This window comes from Camelus dromedarius, chromosome 4 (assembly GCF_036321535.1).
Source record: "Camelus dromedarius isolate mCamDro1 chromosome 4, mCamDro1.pat, whole genome shotgun sequence".
Classification (NCBI taxonomy): domain Eukaryota; kingdom Metazoa; phylum Chordata; class Mammalia; order Artiodactyla; family Camelidae; genus Camelus; species Camelus dromedarius.
In genome coordinates, this window is record NC_087439.1 from 51713612 (window position 1) to 51740860 (window position 27249).

The window sequence follows — 27249 nt, forward strand, 5'->3', positions numbered from 1 at the left end:
AGGCAAGCAAGACAGCGAAGAGATAGAGAAACCAGACCTTTGACAAAGAGAGTGGCTTTACTGGCTGCTGTGCCAACATCGTTGCTTAACTGGCAAATGTAGGTCCCCGAATCGGCAGCTTTGGCTGAAAAGAGCTCTAGAACGGTGGAGGTGTCATCCTTCCAAACTGAGCGAGCTGCTCCCGAGTGCAGCTCTTTGTTGTCTTTAAACCACTTGATTGTCATGGGGGCAGTGCCACCCACCAGCGCCTTTAACTGAACCCTTGTATTGGGATTCACATCTTGTGACTGTGGCTTTTCCATGAAGTAAGGGGGTTCTGGGGTGAAAGCAGCAGCAAAAGGAGAAAGGAAGGTTTATTTTACAACAGATCGACAAAGGTAAAGAACTAAGAAATGAGAGCAATAGGTTTTGGAGACAGAAATTGCCGACCTTTGACTGTCAGACGGCCACTGCACTGGTTGTGGCCTGCCTTGTTAGTGGCAGAACAGGTGTAGGTCCCACTGTCTGCGCCTTCCAGCTGACTGATTTCCAAGAAAGCAGTGTTGTCATGAAAAGAGAATTTGTATTTTTCACTAGCTGTTATTTCCTGGTCATCTTTGAACCACTGGATGCTTATGGGATGTGACCCAGCCACTATGCATTCTAAGTCAATAAAGGACCCTTTGATGCTGTCCATCTTCTTCAGCTTTTTGGTGAATGAGGGAGGTATGATAAGATCTACGCAATGAAAAAGCAAAAAACCAAAATATTAGGTCAATCTACCCGTTTGTAGTTTCTCTAAAATTTTAAGAGATGAAGGAGCTAAAAATGCTCAGTTTCTCCCCATAGAAAAGCTGTACCAACCTAACACATTAATGCTAGCCTTGCAGCTGCTCCTCCCGACATCATTTTGGACTTCGAAAGTATATTCTCCACTATCTCTCTTTTCTGTAGAAATAATCTTCAGTATAGAGACCGTCTCAGTGACACTAATTTTATATTTTTGGCCCAAGGTCAGTTCTTGACCATCTTTAAACCATTTGGCTGTAATCTCCTTGGTCCCTGAAAATTTAACCTGCAAAGTGGCTGGGTCTCCCTGGGTGACATCTATAGACACAGCCTCCTCGATGATGGTGGCAGGCTCTGCAGAAAACAAAGGGAGAGGTATGGGTTGTCAACTGCTCTGCTGAAAAGCTTACATCTCTGTTTTTTGTTTTTGTTGTTTTTTGGCCGTTTCCCCACGGCAAACTTTCTGAACCAACCTTTCACTGAAAGTAACGCAGAACACCTTTGTATGCCTGCATCATTTTTGGCCTGACAGACATATTTCCCATCATGCTTGACTTCAATGCCACTGAGGTACAGACTGGCCACATTGTTCTCAAAGGTCATTCTTATGTTCTCATCTTCGGTGATTTCATCGTTGTCTTTTAACCAAGTCACCATGATGGGCAAGGAGCCCTTCAGCGTGGCCTGGAAGGCAGCCGTGCCTCCTCGGAGGGAGCTGGTGCTTTCAATCTTCTTTACAAAGGCTGGGGGTTCTAGTGGAAGAATGAATTCTCAATCAATGCTAGCTCTAGAGCAAAACTGGCTTTACCGAAAAAAAAAAAAAAAAAAAAAAGAGCTGACTCCGCAGAAAAGCCAGTCTGCCATGAGAACTGACACGAACCTCTTAAAGTCACCCTGGCGCTGCAGGTGGCACTGCCCACCTCGTTGGTCACCCGACACTGGTACTCGCCCACGTCTGCGGCTACAAACTTGAGGATCTGCAGGCTCACCAGCTGGTCCTGAATGAAGGTTTTATACTTTCTACCACTTCGCAGTGTTGTATTATCTTTGAACCAAGTGATCTCATAGGGAGGCGTGCCTGCCACCTCGGCCAGCAACATGACGTCATACTCCTTCAGCACTTCAAGGGGCTTGAATTCCTTGGTAAAGTAAGGTGACTCTATAGTAGGAAAGGAGTTACTGTGAGTTAACGGGGAGGAGTCTGGGCTCTGAGCCACAACTCTGGGAACACAAGGGGATAACATGAACACAAACCTTTGACTATTAAAATGCTACCACAGTGGTCACTGCCGGCCTCATTCTGAGCCTCACACATATATTCACCACTGTCTTCAACGGCAATATCTGTAAGTGTTAGAACCGCAGTGGACTCCACGAAAGACATTTTGTGTTTGCTGCTCTCCTTAATTTCCCTATCGTTCACGAACCATGTTATTTTAATTGGAGGGGTGCCCGTTACTTTGCAGGCTAGCTGGGTGGCATCTCCCTTCTTTAACAGCTGTGATGGCTCTAATTTTTCAATAAATGTGGCAGGTTCTGTGGGAAGAAGGAAGTTGGTAAGAAACATGAGGAAGAGGAAAGAATTTATAATTGTAACACAAAGAGGTCAAGGAAACAATGCAAACCTTTTACAAATAAGTTTGCACTGCACTCCATGGTTCCGGCCACGTTGCTGACTTTACAGGTATATGTGCCTGAATCAGAGGTCTTGACTACATAGAGTTCCAGGGAACTTTCAAAGGCTTCTCTGGTGATATAGCAGCTTCCACCAGAAACCAGCTCTTTGTCACCCTTAAACCATTTGACTGTGAGAGGAGCAGACCCTTGGAAGGTGCTTTTCAGGGAAACAACTGAGCCAGGCAGAACATCCTTTGACGCAGGTTTGGTTACAAAACTGGGTGGTTCTAAAGAAGGGGTATAAGAAAGAATTTCAAAGAGTTAAGAGGTGCGATGGAAGGGAAGAGGCCTTAATTTGAACGTGATCTATGTAAGAATGAAATGCAGCCCCCCAGCCAACCTTGCACAATCAGGGCCCCGCTGCAGTCTTTGCTGCCCACGGAATTCGTGGCTCGGCAGGTGAAATTCCCTGCGTCGTTCACGTCTACTCTGCTTATCTCCAAAGAGGCCGTGCCTTCCACAAAGGCTATTCTGTATCTGTCAGAGGCAGCTACTTCTTTACCGTCCTTAAACCAAGACACCCTCATGGGGAGGGAGCCAGCGATTTTGCAGTCCAGCCTGCAGGCACCACTAACAATGCTATCCACATTGCGTAGGGGTTTGGTAAAAAACGGAGCAATGTCTCGATCTGTTTGTGGCACAAGAAGAGAAGAGAGAACAATGGGGGAAAGTGCTCAGTGATTTTCATTTTGGTCATTTGTTGGGTTTCAAAGGAATGGGTAGCCTAGGTTTCTAAAGATACTAACCTAGTACAGTGAAAGTCGTCTCACAGGAGCTGCTGCCCACTTCATTGGAAATCTCAAATGTGTACTGGCCACTATCATGTAGTTCAGCCGAATAAAATTTGAGTTGGGCAACATTGTTTTTAAAACTTAGTCGATACTTCTTACTGGCAACCAAAGGTCTCCCATCTTTATACCACTTGGGCTTAAGTTCTGGGGTGCCTGTGACGGTGTACTCCAGCGTGGCTGGGTCTCCTGCTGTCACCTGGATCAGTTCTGCTCTCTCAATGATTTTGGCAGGTTCTACAATGGTATTAAATAGTAAGAATTCCGAACTATGTGTTAAGGTTTCATTGTAAAAGGAAAGATCAACTCAAAATTAAAATGCTCCCATACGAACCTTTAACTATTAATTCCCCAACAGATGTTTGGCTTCCGGCTTCATTTTCAGCCAGGCATGTGTATTTGCCACCAAAACTAATCTGCACATCAGGGATTATCAAGACTGCAACACCACTGGAAAAGCTCATTTTGATTTTTCCATCTTCTTTAATGATCTCTTGTCCTTTCATCCAAGTGACAGAAATGGGTTCTGACCCTCTCACGGCAGCTTGTAAGGTAACGGTTTGTCCTGCTAGTGCAGTAAAGTCATCTACTTTCTTGACAAAGGTGGGTGGTTCTAGTTAAAGAGAGAGAGCGTACAAAACTTATCAAGTTCCAAACACTTCAACATCGTAAAAAAGAATTTCATTGAGGTTACAATGATCTACTCTGTAGTATTGGTCAATTAGAAGAAAAAAATAAAATTCAAGAGGAATTATAATTCCATCCAAGAGAAAGAAGCATAGAAGATACATGGTTATCAAGCCAACAAAATTGTTTATCATGCAATTCACTTTTGTTACTAGAAATTAAATATTGCACTAGCCTCCAGCTAAAGCCTGGGTGGTCCCTAGGGTCCCAGGTCACAACCAAAGGCAAAACATATTTTCAGGGATTAGGAGAAGAAAAAAAAAGGACCAGTTTTCCTTCCACGGGTTAAAAAAGCGATTTTGACAATTTATTAAAGAGACCGCGCTTTTCGGGCACTAACCTTTTAATAAGTGGGTTGCAATGCAGCCACACTTCCCAACTTCATTGGCAACAACGCACTCGTATTCCCCAACATCCGCACTATTGAAAGAAAATATCTCCAGGGACACGAGAGACTTCTGAGAAAACAACCTGTACTTTTTGCTACTTCGAATTTGCTTCTTATCCTTGAACCAGCTAATCTCAAATGGTCCTGTGCCTGAGATTTCACACTGAAGGAGGGCGTTTGTTCCTCTCACTATATCTGCTGGCTCAAGAGTTTTGATGAAAGAAGGAGGTTCTACAAAAGCACGAAAGCATTGTATAAGTGACGGGTGACAAGCAATGAAAAAGAACAGCTTTTCTCAGAAACACAAGAAACACAATGGACTGCGATGGAGTCAACAAACCTTTGATAACTATCTCAGCGCTGCAGCTGTCACTGCCCACGTCATTCACTGCTTCGCACGAGTAAGTGCCACTGTCTTCCACTTTGACATCCGTAATATCGAGCACAGCCTCCGAATTGACAAAAGACATTCGGATTGTGTTACTCTCGGTAAGTTCTTTGTTATTTTTAAACCAAGTAACCTGGATCACAGGTGAGCCTTTCAGCTTACAGTGCAGGCGTGCTGATTCACCTGGGAGCATTAGGTAAGAGGGATCCACCTTCTTCACAAAGGATGGTGGCTCTACATGCAGTCAACAGAACAGAAAAAGGAAAAGATACCTGAAGCATAAACCACACAAAAGAAAAGCAGACATCATGCAACAAAGGGACACACAACACACATAAAATATCTTCACAACATTTCTGAAAAGGTGGTGGTGTATGCCACCACTTTCTGCTTCCATGATTCCAAAACACTTTCCCAGACTCGATTCAAACAAACAAGCAAACAAACAAACAGAAACAAGTTCTACTCATACAAAAAGCAATTTTACAAAAGAAGATTGTTAAGGACTGCCCAGACATTTGAAGTTCTTTGAAAACATTTGAAGCAAGCTGTGTTACTGGCAGACAGTTTTAAGCAAACAAGAGTTAACTGAATTCTGAAGAAGACTGAAAAAATAAAATCAAACAATGCCAGGATTTTCCCAAACCAAAGTGTTTGCTTGGATGAAATTATTTTCATCACAAGATGCACTGGCTGCATTGTTTGTCAACAGTGTTTCTACTGGGGCATCCCTTCAGAGAAGGGAGTGAAGATTGCTGCACATCTCTTACCTCTGATAGTCACTGTTGCTGAAGAAGAGCTGCTTCCAGCTTCATTGGAAACTGTGCAAACGTAGGTTCCTGAATCTTTTAGCTTGGCCAGAGGGATCTCAAGTGATGCTATTTTATCTTCAAAATAGATCTTATAGTCTTTCCCAGGGGGGAGTTTCTGCCCGTTTTTACTCCATGTCACTGTGACTTTTCTGTCTTCATCTACTTGGCCCTCAAGGTGGATCTTCTTATTGATAGCTGATTGTACAGAGTCTAACTCTTTAATGAAATGCGGTTTGTCGATTATGGTCAACTCAGCTTGGCAGATGTCAGCTCCAAACTTGTTAGAAGCCTTACAGGAGTAAACCCCTCTATCTTGAATTGTAAGATTTGAGAGTTCTAAAATGTGTTTGTTGTCTACATCTGAAATCTTGCAGTGAGGGGAAGGCGAGAGGGCAACACCATCTTTCTGCCAAATGGTTTCGATCACGGGAGTCCCTGTCACTGTGCAGAGGAACTTGGCTGCCTTACCCACAAAAGTTGTAACGGACTTAGGTCTGGAGAAAAAGGTTGGTGGATATGCCTCTGTAAAAGAAACATTTTCAGCATTATATTTTGTCCCCACAAAGCTCTCACTGTAATTATACATTCCGAGAAAGAGAAAAGATGCATTATAATTTTTGATAGATATAAGATATTATTTAAAGTAAGGTAATGTATTAATAAGATGAAAAGATGTGTTGAAGGCAAAGATGACAGTGTTTTTTTACAGAGGAGCAAGACGGCACTTTAAATGTCGCTATCAAAGGAAAGAACAAATGTTCCTTTATTTTGCAACATTAACTTGCTATTGCAAAATATTTGTCCATTTTACTAGCTGATTAATTGTTTGAGCTATGTGATAAGCAATTCAGCTGACACTTTAATTTTGCAAATTTGAAGACCATATAAAGAAGATAAAGAAGATGTACGTGACTTTTCTAAAGAGTAGGGCTATCAAGCGATAAAAAGTTTGAGTAGTCTCTATAACCTTCACGTCAACCGCCAGCAAACCCTTAAGTGGCTCAACTTTAAAAGCATCCGCTAATCATTTCAAAATTGTAAAAATATTTATAGCAGTAATTTTCCATTTCCTTTCTGCATTTGGAAGCTAGCCTTTATGAATCTCTCTTTCCAATTAAAAAAATATCTTCTTCCTTCTTTCCTCTTGTGATTTGAAGCTCAAGTGTTAGTCCCCATTGCTCAGCTGGCCTACTTTGGGTAAAGAAATTTCCCAAAGTGTCATTAAGAATAATGTCATGCATTTGGTTGCATGAAGGCTCTTTTTTTTTTTTTTTTTGAGACTGTTTGATTACAAAAAGTGAAAACCACTAGATGGGTCACCATGGGCCTGGGGTGTGGAGTTTCTAATATAAAAGAGTTGTAGAGGAGAGGAAGCTACAGGGATCCCGATTTTTTCAAGTCAAAGAGATGTGCAGCATTTGCCTTTCCCCTCTGTGCTCTCATTGAAAAAGAAGACCAAGGGACAATCCCACGTTGACATATAGCACATGGCTTCTTTCAATAATACAAGTCACTGCTACCCCTGACTCTAAACCACAGTTCATACTCACACTTTCCCTTGGGCAGAAGAAAGCAGAAAAGAGAACGAGAGAGGTGGGGGTGGGCGGAGAGAAAGGAAAGAGCTACACATTTTTTTGCTAATAAGGGAATTCAAACATCTGGTATGTGTTAACTACTTGAACGTCATCCTATGTGTCTTTAGAAAACTGAGAACAGAATCTGCGCGTAGTTGTTCTTATTTTTAAATTAGCAACAGAGCCTAGGCTGAGAGTCTTAGTTTGCAGTCCTGCACTAGCTCCCCATCTTACTAGGATTTGTTCAACTTTAGTTTTATGCTCTGGAGTTTTTTCATTTTGTAATTCTGTTCTTAATTGGTTAACTGGTTCCTAATTATTAAATACACTGGGAAATCATTTATTTTTTAATAGCACCAAACTGTCCTGAAATTTTTTATATTAAGGGCCAAGCCAGGGTATTAGCAGTTATCTAAGACATTTCCACCAAGCTAGTCATTAAAAAAAAAAATAAAGAAAGAAAAGAAAAAGAATCCCCCCTAAAAAACCTCCAAACTCTCAGGAACCACTGCTTTTGTGATTCCTCGACATTAATCTCAAAACAATGAACTGTTTTTAGTGTTTTCTTTCACCACTGTTAGAAATACGATGGTCAGTAATGATTCCTTGTCTCACACATGCTCTGCAGTAGCTAGCCACGTTGTCACCACCTTGGCTGTTGGTCCCTCCAGTGAGGAGGACAAGCACTTCCTGCACCTGTACGAGAAGCAAAACAGGCAGTAACATGAGACGGAGTAACACCTGCATCAGTGCACGGCCTTTACCTGTCACAGTCAGCGTGGCTGTGCAGCTGGCACTGCCGTACTCGTTGGAAGCTTGGCAGGTGTACTCGCCACAGTCAACAGCCTGGGTTCTCAGGATTTCCAGGGTGGAGACATAATTTGCAGATCGAATAGAACACTTGTCACTCTCGTAGATTTCTCGGCCAGCTTTGAACCACTGGAACCGGACATTGGGGGCACCGTGGATCTCACAGGTGAATTTGGCGAGGTGGCCCAGGGCTACGTCCAGGGGCTCAATTCTCCTCCTGATCACTGGGGCAGCTGCAAAGGGAAGCAGAGGCCATTAGCACACCTGCTTATCAGGTTCACCACATTCTTCTTTTCTTTCTTTTGTTGCTGTTAATGAAGTGTAACAGTTGAAACTGGTGAGTTGGATTGTAGCTGTTTAAGACAAGTGACTGGAAAATGAGAAAGATCACTGAAAGCAAGAGAAGACAATAAGCAGCTTTCAACATATTCAGTTGTTAACTTTTCAGTGAATAGTGAAAAAAACGACTAAAATGTGATGCTTACATGCATAGCAACGTGATATATTTAAATATACCATGCTGACTAGGAATACTGAGAACAACGTGAAAAAAACACCGTACACTAAATAAAGTGATAGAGTGAAACAACGGCAAAAAAGAAATCGGAACAAGACACACAAATGGACAATTAATCATGGTTATTCTGAATTTAGGGATGAGACGGGGGATTTCGGGGTAACTAGGTGTTCACTGACAGCTTTTTATTATAAATTATTAAAGTATTTTCATGTAAAAATTAAGTAAAAATGTATCAGGATTGTGAAATATATGAAAATATGTCTTATTCTAAAAATAAGTATCAGTGTAGATATAAGATACCACCTAGTAAGGCAGTAAGGGAAAAGGAGAAAGGTTAATAACCATGATTATGTCTGAGATTTCGTTCTTACTCTAAATAAACTGCATTCTGGCAATGGCAGATAAGTGAAAATTCAGTGAGGAAACCTAAATCATTCCAGTCCAGTGAATGTTAGAACTGGATCCACTTAATCCTTCAAATCCAACCTCTTTTGACTACAGTGAGTTTTGCTGAAGTCGCTGCTCTTCCGTGGTCATTCAAGGCCTCACACGTATACTCTCCTTGATGTTCTTCTGTATTGACTTGGTCGATGACTAGCGTATATGTGTTTTGATCTTGTAAACACTTGAACTTTTCATCTGAAGGCACCAGTTTACTCTCAAAATACCAGTTCACCTCTCTGGCATCTGTTATGGATGACGTGAGGCTTACAGTGTTGCCTTCCTCAGCCATGGTGTCCACCAAGGGCGTACGTACAACAGGACCATCCTCCCTGAGGAAGCCACCCTCAGCTTCCTGGATCTCTACTGGGCCAACCTCCTCCTCAGTATCACCTTCAGAGGATTTCTCTTTTTCCTCTGATGGTTTTGGGATCCCACCCTGCTTCTCACCAGAGATGGCAGTGGAAGTAGTTGCGGTCGTCACAGCTTTGACCTGACTTTCCACATGAAAGTAACTGACCTCTTCTGTTGAGACCAGATATTTAGATTCAACTTCTGGCTCCGTGATCGTGTCAACCTTCTGTGGCTCTGAAAAAGTACCCATTTCTTCCAGCAAGCCTGTTTGGTCTCCTTTCTGAACTCTAGGCTCCTCAGCTGTTAAGATGTTCATTTCCTCACATATTAGAGAGCACAAAGCATCCTTAAGTTCAGTTTTCAAGTTAGCCATTTGAGGATCAATGCCTTCCAGAATGATGGTTAATTCTTCAGTCAGAGACTTCACTGACGTAATAAGGTAGGTGCACATAATGCAGTTGGGCTCTTGGGTGAAGTTTATGGCCTTGACCTCCACCTTTTCAATGTTTCTTAACCCTTCAGAGAAAAGACTCAGTTGCTCGCTGGCCACTGCTGCTTGCAAAGCTCTGCGGATCTGAGTTTTCAGGTGTAGTCGTTGCTCTTCTGGGATACCAGAAAGCAAACTTTCCTTAGAAAGAATGTCACTTCCCTGCACCTCCTGCACACCATGGATCGCCATGGGCTCTTTTGTGTACTCAGTGGTTTGGTTCGGGGGCATTGCCCAGTGGTCAGAATGCTCTTCTTTGAGCAGTACCTGCTTTTCCTCACATGCTAACGGAAACCTTAAGGACTTGCCTTCCTCAACCCTGGCTGCAAAATCTTGCCCTGCACTGTCTAGTTGATCAGCACTTTCCATCAAGATTTCATCTTCTGTGCCCGTGTGTTCTGAAGGGACCTGGGAGATCAGGACGTCAGGACCCTGGATTCTTTCCACGTGACCCTCAGCTAAGCTCCGCTCCAGGATGAGAGCACTTTGTGCCTCTGGTTTTTGAAGAGTCACTCTTTGCTCTTTCTCCACTGTGGACACTGTCTTTTCTTTTGGTAAAAGTACTTCCTCAGTCACAGAGGTTGGGTATGAATGGGCTGGAGTTTCTTCTATTGACAACTGTGGATAACTCCCTTTAGGTTCAGCTAATAAAGTTTTCAGAGGCTCAGCTGTTAATGGACTAATTTCTTCTATGGACATGGCACTTGGAAAGATTTTTTCAGTACCTGATAGAACCACCTGGGACTCAGGCTCTTGATGTATTAGAATATCTTCTTTGGGGAGGGTTTTCTGGGACTGGACGATCTGTAGCTGTAAATTGGGAGGTGGTTCCTTGCGAGGCTGAACATGAATAGTGCCACTGATGGAAAGATGTTCCCTGGTGCTTTCAGGAGTGGGCATCTTCTGCTCCAGCATGACTGTGGATTGCCGTTGCTCAGCTACTAAAGTAACTTGACTGCTCAATTCACTGGTTTTAACAATATGCTCATAAGAAAGCTGCTGCTTTTCTTCTGCCATTAAAGCCGCTTTCAAAACGGTGTCCTTTACAAAAGCTGCAATTTCCTGCTCTGAGTCCAATGTGGGGACCTTTAAGGATGTCTGTGGAAAATCTTCAGGTGCCTCTGGCATGGACGTTGCTTTGCAGGGGGCATCAATCATGTGTGTGTCTTCCGGAAGCACGAGCAGCTCTGCGGCACAGGTGGACTCACCCCACACGTTCTCTGCTTTACAGACATAGAGACCACTATCTTCTCTCTGAGGGTCATTGACAATGAATGTTCCGGAACCATCAGGATTATGAATGATGGTATAATAAACATTGGTGCAAAGCTGCTTGTTTTCTTTGAACCACAAAACAGTGGGTGTAGGCTCTCCAAGCACCATGTACTCAAAGATGGCAGGGAGCCCTTGAGCACAGCGAATTGGTTTTAACTCCTTAAGGAAGTAAGGAGGACAAGGACCTTCAAGCTTTTCTGGAGATTTCTCCTCTGGTTCTGTCTCTCTGAGCCCCTCGGCTTTGGAATTTATTTTCAGATAGGCGCTACAAATTGCTTGTCCATATTCGTTACTGGCAATACATGTATACTCTCCCTCATCCTCAAATTTGGTGAACAGAATGATCAAGCTGTGATCGTTACCATCAAAAACAAATCTGTAGTCAGCTGAAGGGGTTAACATTACTCCATTAAAGAACCACTGAATTTGGGGCTTGGGAAAGCCAGTGACAGTAACAGACAGTTTAACTACATCTCCTATGTTTATTTCAGCATTTGACACCTCTTTGATGAAAACTGGGACGCTGCCTTCCTTTTTGGAATCAAGTTTAGTTGAATGAACTGGAGGTTCAGACAGAAGTTCAGGTGTTTCATTTCTACTAGATAAATGAATGCCAGAGCTATCAGTCTGAAGTCTTTCTTGCTCAGCAGACAGAAGAGAACTAGAAAACTCTGCGTGGGGAAAAAGGATTATTATTGTATAATCAATAGTATTTAATAAACAAACAAAAGAGAAGTCAAAGAATTATGCACCAATTGCTGGTCTCCTGCTTCATTCCTGGAATCGTTAGATTATTTCAAGATTAATTTATCAAAAAGCACATTTCTAAAATTTTCACTTTAGCTTATTATATCATATTATATGATTATAAATACTGCACTGATGCAACTTTCAATCCACTTCATTTGTGTTAAGAGTTTATAAATTTTAAAGATGCTCTTATGAGTTCTCTTTGCGATAGAATCCCAATTCTAAAGTTTGAAAAACTGCTGGATAAATATTTGTAATAAAAGAATTCAGGATTATTTAAATACGTTTCTAAAAAGATCTAGAATTATTATTTATATTTAGAGTTTTCTTGAGTTTGAGATCTTCATTATCAAATGGAAAACTGCTTATTTCAAAAATAGAACATCTATGTTCTAGTTACAGCTTATAAACTGAAGCCACTATTACAAATAAGGGGCTACAGGAAATATTTAATTTGAATTTTATTTGATTTAATCTGTTCTTAGTTACTAGAAATGCAGGCCTTCTTTTGCCTGTGTAAATTGCCATATTACTTCAACAATGCTTTTATAATGAGGCTGATGTTAAAAGTTAAGAAAGTGGGAGAATCAGAAATGAGAGAAAGTTCCAATGTTAAAAATTTGATTACATTTTATTGAGCGAGAAATACCTATATAGTATTATTGAACAGAAAAACAAGCAGTGAATAACAGATACTCTTTAAACAGTGTCCTGAGTGACAGGATGAAAGACATGTAATTTGGTAACAAGAAATCAGCTTTTCATGAAGTGTTGGGTGTGTAGAACAGCTGTTAATACTGCTTTTATTACCTAACCTAAAAGGAGGTTTACTATTTTATTAGTTCACTCCATTTGCATCACATGGAATAGTCTCATGCTTTAATTCCTTTCTGTTTGAATGTATAAGCTTTAGAAGGCAGGACCCCAGTGTCTGCTGGCTGTGAACGCACTGGTCAAACAAACCTACCTGTAGCATGTAGAATACAGACTCATTTATTACCCAGTTAGTAAGCTGTAAAGCCACTGATTAATTTCACATACCCATGGTGCCCACTTTATATTTAATCTGTAATATATCACTCATGTCAGCTTTCCCTTCACTTGAATTCCCAAAATACCTGGGAATGAATGTCAATACAGTGAAAACACCCCTATTCACTAATATGTTGAAATACTTTCAATTGTTTTCCCTTAGTTTAAAACATGGTATTTCACCATTAAAACAGATAGTAAATGAAATTCAAGAGGGCTGAAACATGAAAGGTGTAGTTAGGAATACATGTAGATTTAACAGCCAGTAATTATGTCTAAACTCTACTATGAAAATACAATGAATTTCCTATCCAGCATCAGAGATACTAATATTTCAGGCTTTTAAGTTATGTACCTCCTGAGTCAGAAAATTAAAAAAAAATCCATTTAATTACCTACAACAATTAGTAAGTAAGCCAAGTGTGGGGCAAGGCTTATTTTTCTTTATTCAGTCATTGTCATTCTGAATACCCTCAAGTTCAATGCACTCGACACTTACAGAATTCCAATGAGCAAAATCAAATAAAGCCTACCTTCTTGTGTGTGTAAAAGTGTATTTTTCAGCTCTTCCTGCCAATCCTGTAAGGCATTAAAGATTTTTCTTTTCTTTTCTTTTTCTTAAGAACAAGTTTGAACTATTGGTAAGTTGTAAATGTTTGGGTAAAGTGTGCTTATCGTATTTGTCATGACCTGAATTTCTAATTTATTTAAACACTGATTATGTGACCAAAAGTAGAATAAATTCTAAGTCCCTAAACTACAGAATTAGTTCTATTTCTGGGATTTATGATGTGATATATTACATTATATCTATAATTATGATCACAGATATTGTGTGCTCATTGGTTGAAATAGAAATTATTTTTCCACAATATTGTATCTGTCTCAAAAAGTTATGGTGACTCAAAACAAGCAAAGCAAATGTTCTTTGTTGGATAGGGTGGGTGGGGTGTGAGCCTGACTGCTTCATATTGTACACATTCTCCCAGTTTCTTCTTTAATTTGAAAGGCTTTTAGGGAATTTCCATTATGGGAATAAAAAAAATTGACAGATGAAGGAAACATAAAAGATATAATTGGATATATGAATTCTTTTGAGAATTAAATTTAAATTAAATATTTATTTTTAAAATTAAATGAAAATTAATATTTTAGTATGATCATGGTGCATAAAAATTGCTCAATGCAAAGGACAAATATAGTCATTAGGTAACAGTGAGTAATTTAGTGATGGAGGTAGAGAAGTTTCACAATTTTATTACTGTGTTCTACTATTTCTGTTGTCATCTATTACAAAACTAAACTTTATTCTAAATTATATTTTAAAAAGTTACCACTGTCATGGCACAGAATCACAGAGTTGAATGATCACCTCTAGTCTTTTGGTCTCACCCCTCATTTTTAGATTAAAAAAAAAACTGAATTTCTTTATACTTATTACATCTTCCATGAGAAAATTTAGTTCACTAATACATAAGTACAATTTAAGGATCTTGTGAATTTACTATAATTATAATTTTGAAAAACAAAAAGAGTCACTTTAGAAACATATATACATCTTAAATTTAAAAGCTTACTGATTTCTAGTTAGTTTTAAAAGTGAAATTCAGTGAAAATGACAGGAAAGCTTACTATCTTGTTACTTGTATATAATTGGAAATACTAGTTACCATATCCCCTCGATACTAAGATATCCTTCCTTCTTTTTCTAAAGATTCTGAAATTGGACTGCAGTTTAAAATCTATATATAAATGTAACACAGCAGTTTCTTTCCCCCCCAGGCTAGTATCAAATTAATGCTGCATTTTACACTTAGTGCTATCTCAAAAATTGAGAAAATGGGGTATTTCCAAAAGTGGAAAGATTTAAAAATTTTTTAAATTTATTTATTTATTTTGTTGGGGAGGTAATTAGACTTTCGTTTGTTTATTTTAATGAAAGTACTGAGGATTGAACACAGGACCTCGTGCATGCTAAGCATACATTCTACTACTGAACTATACCCTCCCCACCAAAAGTGGAAAGATCTTTATTTGCAAATTCTGCAAATGTCTAAACTCCACCCACAAAGAGAGCATCATTGGTCCCTTCAAAACCAGCAAGAGTTAAAACACTTAAGAGGGATATTAAAAATGAAAATATTTTTAAAACAGCCAAAAAATATTAAGATTGCAATGTAAAACAGCTTATAGCATTAGCTACCAATTGCGCAAAGCTGGTTTCTGTTGTTGTTTGGTTTATTGGAAGTCCAAGTAAATAAGCATGGATTTAGATGCAAAAGAGTTATCATTTCAAAAATGACTCAAAGCAGAAAGATTTTACCTTACCAATTTGTCTGTGTGGTCATCTGACATGGTCTTCCATTTCACATTTTACTTTGCCTATATAGTTTATCTGCTACAACAGAATGCATCCTGCTAAAACACTTCATGGAGGAGGAAGGAGGAGAAAGCAGAAATACAGACAAGTAGGTAGCCAAGGAGACGTTTAATTGTATTTGATGATTCACAGCAGAATTGACACAGGTGATGATTCCACAGTTTAGATGACAGAATATTTACATGTATTACGAACAAGAGATTTCCACATAAAGAAACTATTTTCCCAGGGGGTTTTTCAATGTGACGTGTTTAAACAAAGTAGACCTATTTGGAAATTATTATATTTGGAAAATGTGAGAGCACTCAGATTGATTCTCATCATTCCACAGGCACTAACAGCTTGCACCAGGAACTTTAAGTCAGGGTGAGCACTGCGCAGGTCTCCGCCATTCCTGACTTGTTTGTCGCTACACACCTGTACTCACCTTCATCCTCTTTCACTAAGCTTGTAATGAACAGGTTGTGGAACCCTATGCCACTTTCCTCCGCACTGAACCTTGATCCTTGTACCAGTTTCCCATCTTTGTACCAGTAAACCGTAGGCCTCGGAGAGCCACGGACTAAACACTGGAAATACGCTGCTGTTCCTAATGGTGCACAACAGTCAGAAATTCCTTTGATAAACCTGGGAGGTCCCTCCACCACCTGAAATTCAAAAAAGCTGTCTGCATATTTGCTCTTTAAGACTAATTCTTCCTTCAAACTGCTTAAAGTCACTTTACTTTTCTTTGACATCAGAGCAAACATCTCAGAATCTCCCATGGTGAGGAATCCCCGACAGATTGCCTCCCCTACACAATTCACAGCTCTGCACCTGTATGTTGCACTGTCAGAAAGACAGACGTTGCGAATTTTAAGGGTATGACTTCCATTCTCCTCACTCATTGCATATTTAATGTCATCTGGCTCAATACACATATATTCTTTATACCATTTAACTTCAGGAGTAGGGACCCCTATGACTGAACATTTGAACACAGCATCTGAATTTTCTGGAATTCTAAAATCACAAATAGGCATTATAAAGCGAGGAGGCATTTCGAATACTTCTAAGTCAATTTTTAAGTCTTTGTCTTCTTCCTCACTTGACGCCATAGCTGGACCTGCTAAGTTCAATGGAAGAACATCTAGACTCACAATCATGCTTTTATGATCGGGAGTAAATTCGGGAACTGTGACTATCTTCACTTGCTTCTCAAATTCTTTAACGTCTTTTTCACTCAATTCAACTTCTAGGACAATTTCTTGAGGAGAGGGTGTCCTTGATGATGCAGTGTTTTCCAAATCAAACTCCATGACATGCTGATGTGTTACTGGAGGTGGGAGTGCCACTGCTCTTTCTTTCGGGGGCACTACATCAACATTCGCAAAGCTCTTTGCTTCCCCTATGATGTTTACAGCATGGCACATATACTCTCCCCCATCTCCTTTTTGAATGTTAGCAATTTCCAAAGAACACACATTCCCCACCCTTTCTATTTTGATCCTCTCATCTGGCTCGAGCAAAGATTTATTTCGATACCATTTCACACCAGGAACTGGAAGGCCCTCAACTTCAACAATGAAGCCCAAGGTTGTGTTTTCATAGATCTTCCGTTTTGTCAGAGGTTCGATAAAAGATGGAGGCATTTCATTGTCTTTTGGTTCAATGGCTTCACTGGGCGTGCCAAATGAATCCGAACGCCACATTTCATAAGCTGACCTTCTTTCTTCTGTAGGTGTCTGGAAATGCTCACTTGATGGACTGTCCTCCCTTTCTATTTTTGATGGGTACCTTTTAAAGTTTCCAGCAAGGTTTTGTCCTCCAGTAGGAATAGAGTATCTTTCAACTGTTTCTCCTCCTAAAAGTGTAGAATCTCTCTCTAGTGTCTCCCCTGGGGGTGTGGAATATCTCTCTAGCGTCTCTCCTGGGGGTGTGGAATATCTCTCTAGCGTCTCTCCTGGGGGTGTGGAATATCTCTCTAGCGTCTCTCCTGGGGGTGTGGAGTATCTCTCTAGAGTCTCTCCTAGGGGTGTGGAATATCTTTCCAGTGTCTCTCCCGCAGGTGTGGAATATCTTTCTGCCACCTCACCTTCGGAAGGTGTCGAGTACCTTTCAGCAGCCTCCTCTAAAGGTGTGGTTCTTTCAATAGTCTCACCTCCCACATTTGTTGAGGGTTTTTTAGTTGTATCTGAAGGAGTAAAATATAAATCAGGAGATTTTGGAGTTTCAAAATGTTCAACAGAGGATGGTGGGGTGTAAAACTGATCTAGCTCAGAAATGTCTTCACTGCTTGTACTTGCCACATCAATTGAAACATCAGATTCCGGAGAAAAAGGGCGACCTAGTGATTCCTGTTGTTGGTTGTAATACTCATACACAGTGTTGAAAGTTATTTCTTCAACCTCCATTGATGTGATCAATTCACTCTGGACAAGTTCTGCCTTGGGTTTGGTGCCTCTAGTCTCAGGAACTTCATGCTTTCCAGCAGTAAGTAAGTATTGTGTTAGGGAGGGCTCAGATTCCGTTACTTCCATTGTATGTGCCTCATCCAATTTAGGAAGATTTTCAGAAGAACCAGTTTCTATCTTTTCTCTTTCCATAGTGAAGAAAGAGGTTTCATTTTGAACTTGAACTTCCTTGTAACATTTTTCTTCTCCATAGGCATCCGTTTTTTCACTTATTTGTTCACTCGGCTTCTGCTGTTCCTCAGTCATCGAGAATGGAGAGCACTGACTCAGGGAGACTTTGCTGTGGAGCGTGTCTGCTTCCTGAACTTCACCTACGTGGTCTCCCCAGATTCCAGTGACATAGCCCTGAGTCCCTTGATCCTGCTTTTGAAATGATGCCAACTCTGGTTCCAAAGTATTTTCTTTCTCCATTTCACAAACCTCCAAAAGCTTTTCCTCACTTGCTGCTTTTTTCAAATGTGAAATGAAACTTCCATCTCCATTTTTCTCAGATATATCTGTTTCTCCTCCATCTGCAGAAGAGGTCTGAAGTTGGGCACGTGATTCACTACGGATCTCTTCTGAAAAAGTTTTAAGAGACACAGTATTTAAAATTTCTAAATTTTGTTTCTGTATCTGTTGGACTTCTTTCTCCAAATCAAAGGCATTTTCATCACTACCACTTTTCTCCGTCATGATCCTATCTGAAAACTCCTTACTGCAAGAAATCTCTGGCTCAGCAAATATGTTACTTGGCACTCTTTGAGAGGTATTCTGTGTATCGGACGGTAATGCTTCAGTGCTAACAACTTCCTCTTTATATGGTGTTTCCTGCTGATGCCTAGTTTCTGGCTCTTGAAACTCCTTAGCAGGATCTCCTAAATGAGAATACATTTGTTTTAGCACAAATACAATGTTCTCAGCATCTGTTGTTTCAGAAGCAGGATGCTGAGTTTTCAAATAAGCTTCCTCTGGTTGATCACTATCTAATTCTTGAAATTTTGTATCTGCATTTTCTATTTGAGCATCATGGTGCTTTAGGTCAACTGTAACAGGTGCTTCCTGTTCAGCTCTTTCAGAAACTGCAGATTGATCTAGAAGACCTATTTCCCTCTGTTGTTCCCTCTCTTGTACTTCAAATTCCTTATGAGTCTGAGAAGAAAGCAGTCTTAAATTCATCACAACATTAGATGAATCTGGTTCAGCGTTTGGAGACACTTCCTCTGCCTGATACATATTTGTGTCTAGGTTACTCAATCTTGATTCATTTTGCTTTAATGAAAAGTCTTTGTCATCGAGCTTCTTTGGAGGAGGATTCACAAATGATTTCTTGGTAGGTCTTTTTTCTAGAAATCCTTTTTCCACGTGTTGTAATTTTTCAAATGCAATGATTCTATGCTTCACCTTCTTTCCTGGGTAGTATCTCTCCTCACCAAAAGGCTCTTCATATACAATGATGGATGATTCTTTGGTATTGTAAGTATCAGAGGTTCTCTCAGGAGGGATATTCGACAAATAGTCACTTTGGGCATATTCTTGCACACTTCCCCTTTCTGGTTCACTGAGTTCTCCAAAATCATTTCTAACCTCTTTCCTAATTTTAACTTCACCAAAATCATCAAGAAATGGATAAACAGTCCCCTCTGCTTGGTATAGTTTTGATTTTTCATTGACATGTTCCTCTTTCTCTTCATCCTGACATCGTATGAGTTCAGCTCTGACAGGTTTGTTGATTCTTACAGATCTAGAGACACCTTGCACAAATCGGGGAAGTTTTTCTCTGGAAGATGTACAAGAAACTGGACCTTTCTGGTCTATCTGTTCAACTGTCTCAAGGCTTTGAAAATATTCTCTTACGGAATATTCTTTTATATTGGACTGTGGAGTAAAAGGACCAGCTGGATAATCATAAAAATGTGCTCTTACAGATTCTCCTGGAATTTGTTGATCTTCAGAATACCTGGCAGAAATTCTACCCATATTTTCTAATTGACTATATTCCCTGTGAGTGACAGGGTCCACTGTTAGCTCTGAAACACTCTCAACTGTTCCAGAATTGTTTTCAGCAACACACTTATATTTTCCAGAATCTTGAGAATGAACGTCATGAATATATAACCTGTGGCTGCAATTAACTTCTTCAAACTGAAACTTCTGGTTCTGCTTTAAAAGGACTCCATTTTGAAACCACGTCACGACTGGTTTAGGCTCACCGGACAGTAAACACTCAAGGACTATGGACTCTCCTTCTCTACACCTGGCATGCTTTGGCATTTCTTGTAACAGTTCTGGCGGCTCATTAGTAATGTCAGACGAAAATATAAACTTGTGTTTTGGTGACTGAGGTGTTGCCTTAGGCACCACCTCCTCGAGTTGAAATAATTCTCTTGACTCTTTATCTTGTTCTGGGGTAGGAGTAGCTGCTGTTATCTGAATTTCTACTGGAAACGAAAGCAATTCTACATCTGCAGAGAGAGGAGCTGGTGGGTTAGTCCTTAACACATCCTCTTGTCTCAAGGATGGATGAATGCTTTTTGCTTGATCAAATACCAACATCAGCTCTTCTTCCTCATCAGTGTAGTCATGCAACACGGGGACTCTATGTGCTCCGACATCATGCCTTTGTTTTGCTTTCACTACAAGTGTACCAGCTGTCTTTACTGTTCCATATTGGTTAAACAGCACACAGGTAATAGAACCTTCATTTTGAGGAAGAACGGAAGAAAACGTTAAAGTGGAATAGTTCTCGAAGGTATGAGTGATAAAGCCTCGATTACGTGGGACTGGTACATCATTGTTATACCATGTCACTATGGGTGGGGGATAGCCTTGAAAATGACACACAAATTCGCAACTGTCACCTTCATAAACCTCTTGAGATTCAATTTCTTGAAGAAATGAAGGTGGGCAACGTTGAGGACGGTTTTGGAAAGAACTTTCAAAAAATCTTGTGGTTTTGTCTTCCTGTTCAGTTATGAATTCATCAACTTTTGTGGAAATGGGGTGTTCCAATTCTCTCAAATCATCTTGTCTAATTCTTTCACTATCTAGCTCTTCATTTTCTTTAATAGTTATGATTGTATCAAAAGAGTCACTGGTATATGGCATAATAACTTGAGGCACCTTTTCTGGGGTCTCATATATTTCCTCGTTCTGACTTACATCCATGAGATCTTTAGATGGCCCTACAATGTCAGTTTTGGTCATCACTTCATCAAGTTGTTCTCTTGCTTGGATATTCTCATTTACTGGACTCTTACCATATAAATGGCCTGTTGATAGGTCTTCTCTTAGAAATGCCTCATGGCTCATTCTCATTTCAGTCTGTAGAATTTCCTCATCAACAGTGGTCTGAAAGCTGGTGGGAGGTTCTCCAGAGTCTACATTTTGACCCATTAGATTAGGCAGGATGTGTGGATCTTGGACAACACCTTCAGCTGAACTATCTGCCTTGTCATTATCATCAGCTAGATCAGCTACAGACCTGCTTTGTATTTCCTCTCTAGAGAACACCACGTCCGTACCACTATCTTCACTTCTCAGAGTTCTTGAGCTTATTTCAGATGACATCTCCAACAGAGATAATTTCCTTTTCTCCATTAAAATTTTTCTAGCCTCCCGTAAACGTTGCAACTTCATTTTGGTCTCCTCGTCCAGGAAACTTTCACCCACATTCAGCCATCCCCTTATGTCAGATTTACTTTCTAAATATTCTTCACCACACATTAAGGTTGTTCTCTTTCCAGGACTTACTGTCTTAAAGTGTATAGTTCGCCTTATTCCCTGCTGCTCCACGTCTCGTTTCTTGTTAAAGGGAGAGCCAGTAAACCTCAGGTCAACCGTTATCCTATCTTCTCTACTTTCAGCCAAAGCCTCCATGTTTTCATGTGTCTGTTCTGCCCTTTTCAGAAATTCTAAATATTTCTCATCTTGCCCTCTCTGAATAACAAGCAACGAGGCAGTTGATTCAGCAGACCCTTCACTATTAATTGCTAATAATCTGTAACTTCCAGAATCTCTGTCTTGGACCCTTTTCACCTCTAAGCTAGAAGAGTGATGATGTAAATCACTCTCTGTTTTTATAACCCGACGAAGGCCTGCTGGGATAGGTCGATTGTTATGAAACCAAGTCATTTCTGGAGTTGGACAGGCAATTAATCTACATGTAAAGACAACAGGTTCGCCCTCTAAAACATATTTAAACGTAAGTTTTTGGGTAAAAGAAGGCTTGAAATATTCAGGCCAGGAGCTTGTAGATGATAGTCTACTCGCATATCTTTTAGCAGCCATGGAGCTGTGGTCTAGATGTTCAGAATCTGAGAAGGCATCCCGGGCATCTTGATCTGAATGTTCAGATTCTTCCTCAGAGGACAATTCTGGAAAAAAGTTAAATTATAAAGCATTTTACTATTTTCCATAGGATTTGAAAAAGTTGAAAATAAATGAAATTGCAAAAATAGGAAATAAAATAAAGTGCATGCTACAGATTCTCACAAATCCAGAAAAAAAATTCACTCACCATATTTGTTCGAATAAACGCAACACCATGCTCTGTTTAAAAGATTCTGACACGAAAATCGTTCGTTGTCTGGTCTTTTCTTCAAACTGCTGAAATTTCTTCTTGAACAAGCAAAAATGCATTTCAAAATAACATGTTCCTGTGCATATTTGTTTTGAGAGCGGGAAAACCTTGTTCTTTTGATGGCTAAGAGGAAAATCTTACCTGACTTGCAGAGAGTGGAATAAACGCCCTTTCTGATCCTTTTGATTGTAGATTAAATTATTATATTTTTGGAGAATTAACTATTTAAAATATATATATACAAGAACTATAATCAGAAATAATCAGCTAAAATAAAATGAGAAGGCGTTTATTCGAACTAATACAGCCACAAAGTCATGATGTTATGCAAAGAAAAGCAGGCAATAAGGATCACATAAGGCAGCTATCTGCAAGCCAGTGTAAGAGACATATCAATGTTAAAATGATGTATGTGCATGAAGTGTAAACCAGAATGGGAATGTAACATTTTCACACACCCTGAAGAAAGTAGCATTTCATGACATTGCATTCTGAAAATGACAGCTAGGTTATTGTCTATTGTTCAGTTTAATTCACTGTGATTTTGAAAACAAATTCCTACTTCATGATTTCATGCAATAAGATGACGACTTTTCCTAAGACACGCTTTTGAAAGTGGCTGCAAACACAAAGTTGAATGTGGCTGATAAATTTTACATACAAGATTTTAAATCACCATAAAATAAATTACTGGGAAATGCATGTAACCATCAGCATACTACATCAGGCATGCGACATAGTAATATATACTCGAAGAGATATATTTGTACATCTGTGTCATTTTTCTCAATGATACTAACAGAAGGCAGATCAAGGATTCTATTAATCCTTCAGAATTTCTATTTAAATCTCACATTCAGTGTAACAATACCTTTCATCTCCATCTCAATCTCCTGTCCAATCCCCTCATACAAAATCGATTCAGGGGCTAGAATGGAAAAACATATAAAGAGATTTTAATGTTTAATTCTGTATACTTTCTGCATCAATTAGTGATTTATGCAATTACAATTTTCTCTTTATTATAATAATAGAAAACTACATCCCACAAATGCATCCCCCCAAATCCATGCCAAACAAATCAATGAGCTGATGAAGTACATGACAACGTTGACAGAAAGACTTTAAAACAATTTTATTTTAGGTTCTCTGTGCAATTTCCTCTTTTAGTTCTGTAATTCCCCATGCCTTTTACATGCATTGAGAAGAGCAATCCACAAACTAAAGGAACATATATTTTAAATGTCTTGACTGAAAACTTGCTAAGAGATGAAATCACGTTTAGAAAGAACATGCATTTTCTGATTCGCCACTCTTAACTGAGGGCTATTCTCAGTTTTCTCTGCAGAATTAAGAGTTTTCTGCTAGTAAATACACCTTGGATTTGAACCACCTTTAAAACTTTAAACTACACAAAGTCCAATAATAAAGAGCAAAACAAAGACTTCTCAATTCAAAATTGCTTTTATTACATAAGGAAAAGACACAGCCTTTAGACTCAATGGTCTCTGGGTGGCTTCTGGAGAAAGAGGGTGCCCGGGTACCACTCTCAGTCTCTGGTCCGCGTGACACGTCAGTGTGCTTGACGCCGTTTCTCAGTTCCTCGTGGTCTTCGACATGAAATTAACGACAAACTTGATGTTTTCTTGGACAATTCTCTCTTTATTTCACAGGTTGTTTTAATTTGGGACTCTCTGAGTGTTTTAATATTTTCAGTGTCTAAATCAAAGGTAATTTTGGTAACTGCTTTGGTTTGTGATTCTTTTGCTGGGTAAGAATAAAGTTAGGAAAAGGAATGCATTCGCTGTGTTTGGAAGAGTAAAACACATGCGGAATTTAGAGAAGATGAAATGTCATTAGGATGAGAGGGGAAGCAGCATGTTAATTCCCAAACTTAAGATATGATATGTCTATGCTCAGTATGCACATAAGAACTTGACTCAAACAGACTTAGGGGATTTCACATTCCTACTTGATTTTTGTGGATAACTATGTAAAGTTATTAGCTACCCCTCCAAAAAGAGGAACAGATCAAGACTGAACTATATGAGATAATTAGACAACTGTGCCTGATCACTCTTCAAACACTTAGAAGTGGGCTTATCTTTTAACTTTCTTAAGCACAGCAGTCTGGGCTTTCCCAGGGAAAAAAACAAAGCTCATGCTCCAAGAACATTTTAATAATATAATCAGTTAGAACTGAGTGAACTGGAAATCCTGAAGCAAATCCACCCTGGAAACAGGATCATCAAGCACTGTCCTATGGCATTAGTTTCTTTAGGAAGCAAGTTGAAAGACCTCTATGTCTCTCACCTCTACAGCACAGCCAGCTCCCAATTATCTTGCTGCAGAAACTGTCACAGTTGTCACTGACATGACTTGTAGACCGCAACTCCAGACAGATAGCTACTCTGTCATTACAGCGCTAGCCAGCAGCTATGTGAAACTGAGGGTCAACTTTCTGGATGGTGGAATATTCCATCTAACATGCACAACTAGACCTCAGTCCCTGAGATATTCCTTTCCAAGGCTATGGAAATTAATCAGAAATAGCTATAGATCAAAATGTCAGATTAATAAAGAAAAAAAATCCTCCTTTGGGTGAGTGAGGATTGTAGATACATTAAGGGAATTAATGACTCTGTTTCAAAATTCAGGGCAGAGATGGCCATGCACATAGCACGGTATTGCCCCCTGCTCATCTGTAATGCCTCAAAAATAGTATGGCCAGACCAGGGAAGAACTAGAGGCCACAGCTCTCCACAGGCCCCTGGAGATGCCCAAATTCCACCAGCTTCCTTCGATAGGAGTCAGTGAAGGTCCTTTGCCTGCAGACACACAGCACAGGCTTTTAGCACCTGAAGAATACTTTTCTCATTTCATTAGTATCTAAGAAGAAAGTCCATGGATGAAAGGAAGAAGCTATCCTTTGCCCAAATTTATCCTTGCCCTTCCAGACACAGTAGTGAATCCAGCACAATAACAGCTAAAATAATGATCTTGCCCTGAGCTAACTCTACAATTCTGGGAGTATCTGAGAAAGCAGCATCATTTATTGAAAAATATCTAGAGACCACTAATTTTGGTCCAGACAGTGCCAGGCACAATAATACTAAAAAAATACACGATGAACCATAACATTTTAACCTTTTTTTGGTACAATTTCTAGGTGGCACATTTGATAAATATTAGAAGAAAAAAAAAACCCAGCACCTATGAAACAAACATTAACTTTCTGATCCCAGATTTGAAAGTTGAACTTTCCTTGACTCTAGACTGGTAAGTTACATGTTCATAACAAGTTTGGCCAATGACTTGGCTGACTTTCATAAGTCATTTGTGAATACAGTGCTAATTTAAGGATGTTCTAATTAATATATTCATTGATTGTATTTGCATGTTGGAAAGGCTGCATAAAGCGATGAGGATGAAATGAAGCAAGTCACAGCTAAAAATCAAATAACCACCTTCTACTCTCAGTACTGCTGATGTGGTCTCCTCTCCATACTCATTGTGTACAAGGCAGCTGTACAATCCTTGGTCCACCAGCTGAATATTACTCATAGTAAGAAACTGAGTATTTCCATTTTGTGACTGCTTTGCTCTCCTAGATTCCTCTATCTTTACACGTTCATGAGTCCAGGTTGCATCAATGGAAGATTTATCTTCTAAAACACAGAGCAACTGAGCTGTGTCGCTGCACTCTACAGAGAGGTCCTGAAGATGCAGGAGAATCTTCGGCATGTCACCCATCAGTTCTTCAATATGTTTCTCAGCTAACTCAGTGCTTTCTGCAGTTTGTGAAAGGGATCCAGTACGGTGCAGGTTGACATCTCGAACGGATGCAGCTGTGTAGGTGGAACTTTGTGATACTTTCCAAAACCTGAAATTCACATTCATATGATGATCCTTGAAATGACTTAATTTCCTTTTGGGATATTTTGCTCTCCTGCTTTGTGAAAGAAGAATCTGCCCTGCCTAGGACTTGGTGGATCTCTTACATCTTCCCCAGAACTCTGCCTAGCTAGGGCTTGCACTGTGTAATCAAGTGACAAGAAAAAGAAAAGAATTGTAAGACCTCAGCCTTGTCACTTGGCTAGGTTAGTCACATAAAATGGCATGGAAGATGAAGATGAAAGACATCATCGTCACTTGGAGGCAGCAGGCCAGACGCAGTGTGCTCTAGGATGTCAGGCTCACACAGAAGAAAGTTCATTCCCAGTGATCCAGTGATGAATGGATGATGAAGTCTCATGAGGATGCCACACAGTATCTGGTTCCTTCCTTCTGTTGTCATTGCAGCTATCCAGAGTGACACAGCCTCTCTCTCTCTTTTTTTTCCTGACTCTCTTTGGGATATCATTTGTTCTCCCTCCATATTGTTATAAACAATACGTAGCAAGTCGATCATTAATGACACAATGATGAGATGTTGTTTAGAAAAGAAAAAATGTCAAGCAAAAGTAGACACCTAACAAAGAATGACTAGTGTAATGCACGGGACGCATACTCCAGTGAGATTTAAAGTACATCGGTTAAATCTTAGTTAAGGACTTAGGGGGACCTGGGTGTTACTTTATTAGTAAACTATGGACTGACTGCAATATGCATGAGACACACAGCAGACTCTCATTAGTAACAGTGGAGCAGGAGAGATGCAGCACATCAAAGTCTTTGAGGCAAGCTGGGCTTTCTTTACCTTTCGGAGTCACTGCGAGCGTAGCTGCACAAGTGGCTTCCCCAGCACTATTGGCGGCTTTGCAAGAGTACTGCCCGGCATGCTCCGAGTAAGCATCGACTAGAAGCATTAAAGCCATGCCTGTGGACTCCTCAAAATGGAACACTACATCTTTTGTTGGTAGCATTGGCTGCTGGTTATAAAACCACTGGATTTCTGGCTTGGGAATGCCAGAAACCCTTGCATGAAATCTGACTGTCTCCCCGCTGTGCACCCTGAGGCTTGCGAGAGGCTGAATGAAGACAGGCTTTTGGCCAAGGGCCTCCTTCTTAAATGAAACTGATGAAGAGACATGCCATTGAGAGTTTGATGTAACTTCTTCAAGTTTGCTAAATCCTGAAAAGAAGCATGCCAATCTTTAATGTC

General features: G+C 40.0%; 1 protein-coding gene and 1 pseudogene across 1 annotated transcript in view; both read right to left on the minus strand.

Annotated features, from left to right (window-relative positions):
* Window positions 1–27249, minus strand: part of TTN (titin) — a 284130-nt gene that overhangs the window by 194325 nt on the left and 62556 nt on the right. Inside the window, exons 45-60 of the mRNA XM_064484940.1 lie at window positions 23017–23073; window positions 8899–11640; window positions 7847–8125; window positions 5467–6030; window positions 4649–4930; window positions 4261–4539; window positions 3568–3846; window positions 3192–3470; window positions 2786–3073; window positions 2394–2672; window positions 2023–2304; window positions 1649–1927; window positions 1242–1520; window positions 844–1122; window positions 430–717; window positions 38–316 (exon numbers count right to left, since the gene is read on the minus strand). Coding sequence (XP_064341010.1) covers window positions 38–316; window positions 430–717; window positions 844–1122; window positions 1242–1520; window positions 1649–1927; window positions 2023–2304; window positions 2394–2672; window positions 2786–3073; window positions 3192–3470; window positions 3568–3846; window positions 4261–4539; window positions 4649–4930; window positions 5467–6030; window positions 7847–8125; window positions 8899–11640; window positions 23017–23073 — 7014 coding nt within the window. The remainder of the gene's footprint in view (window positions 1–37; window positions 317–429; window positions 718–843; window positions 1123–1241; window positions 1521–1648; window positions 1928–2022; window positions 2305–2393; window positions 2673–2785; window positions 3074–3191; window positions 3471–3567; window positions 3847–4260; window positions 4540–4648; window positions 4931–5466; window positions 6031–7846; window positions 8126–8898; window positions 11641–23016; window positions 23074–27249) is intronic.
* Window positions 24230–26962, minus strand: LOC135321182 (muscle M-line assembly protein unc-89-like; annotated as a pseudogene).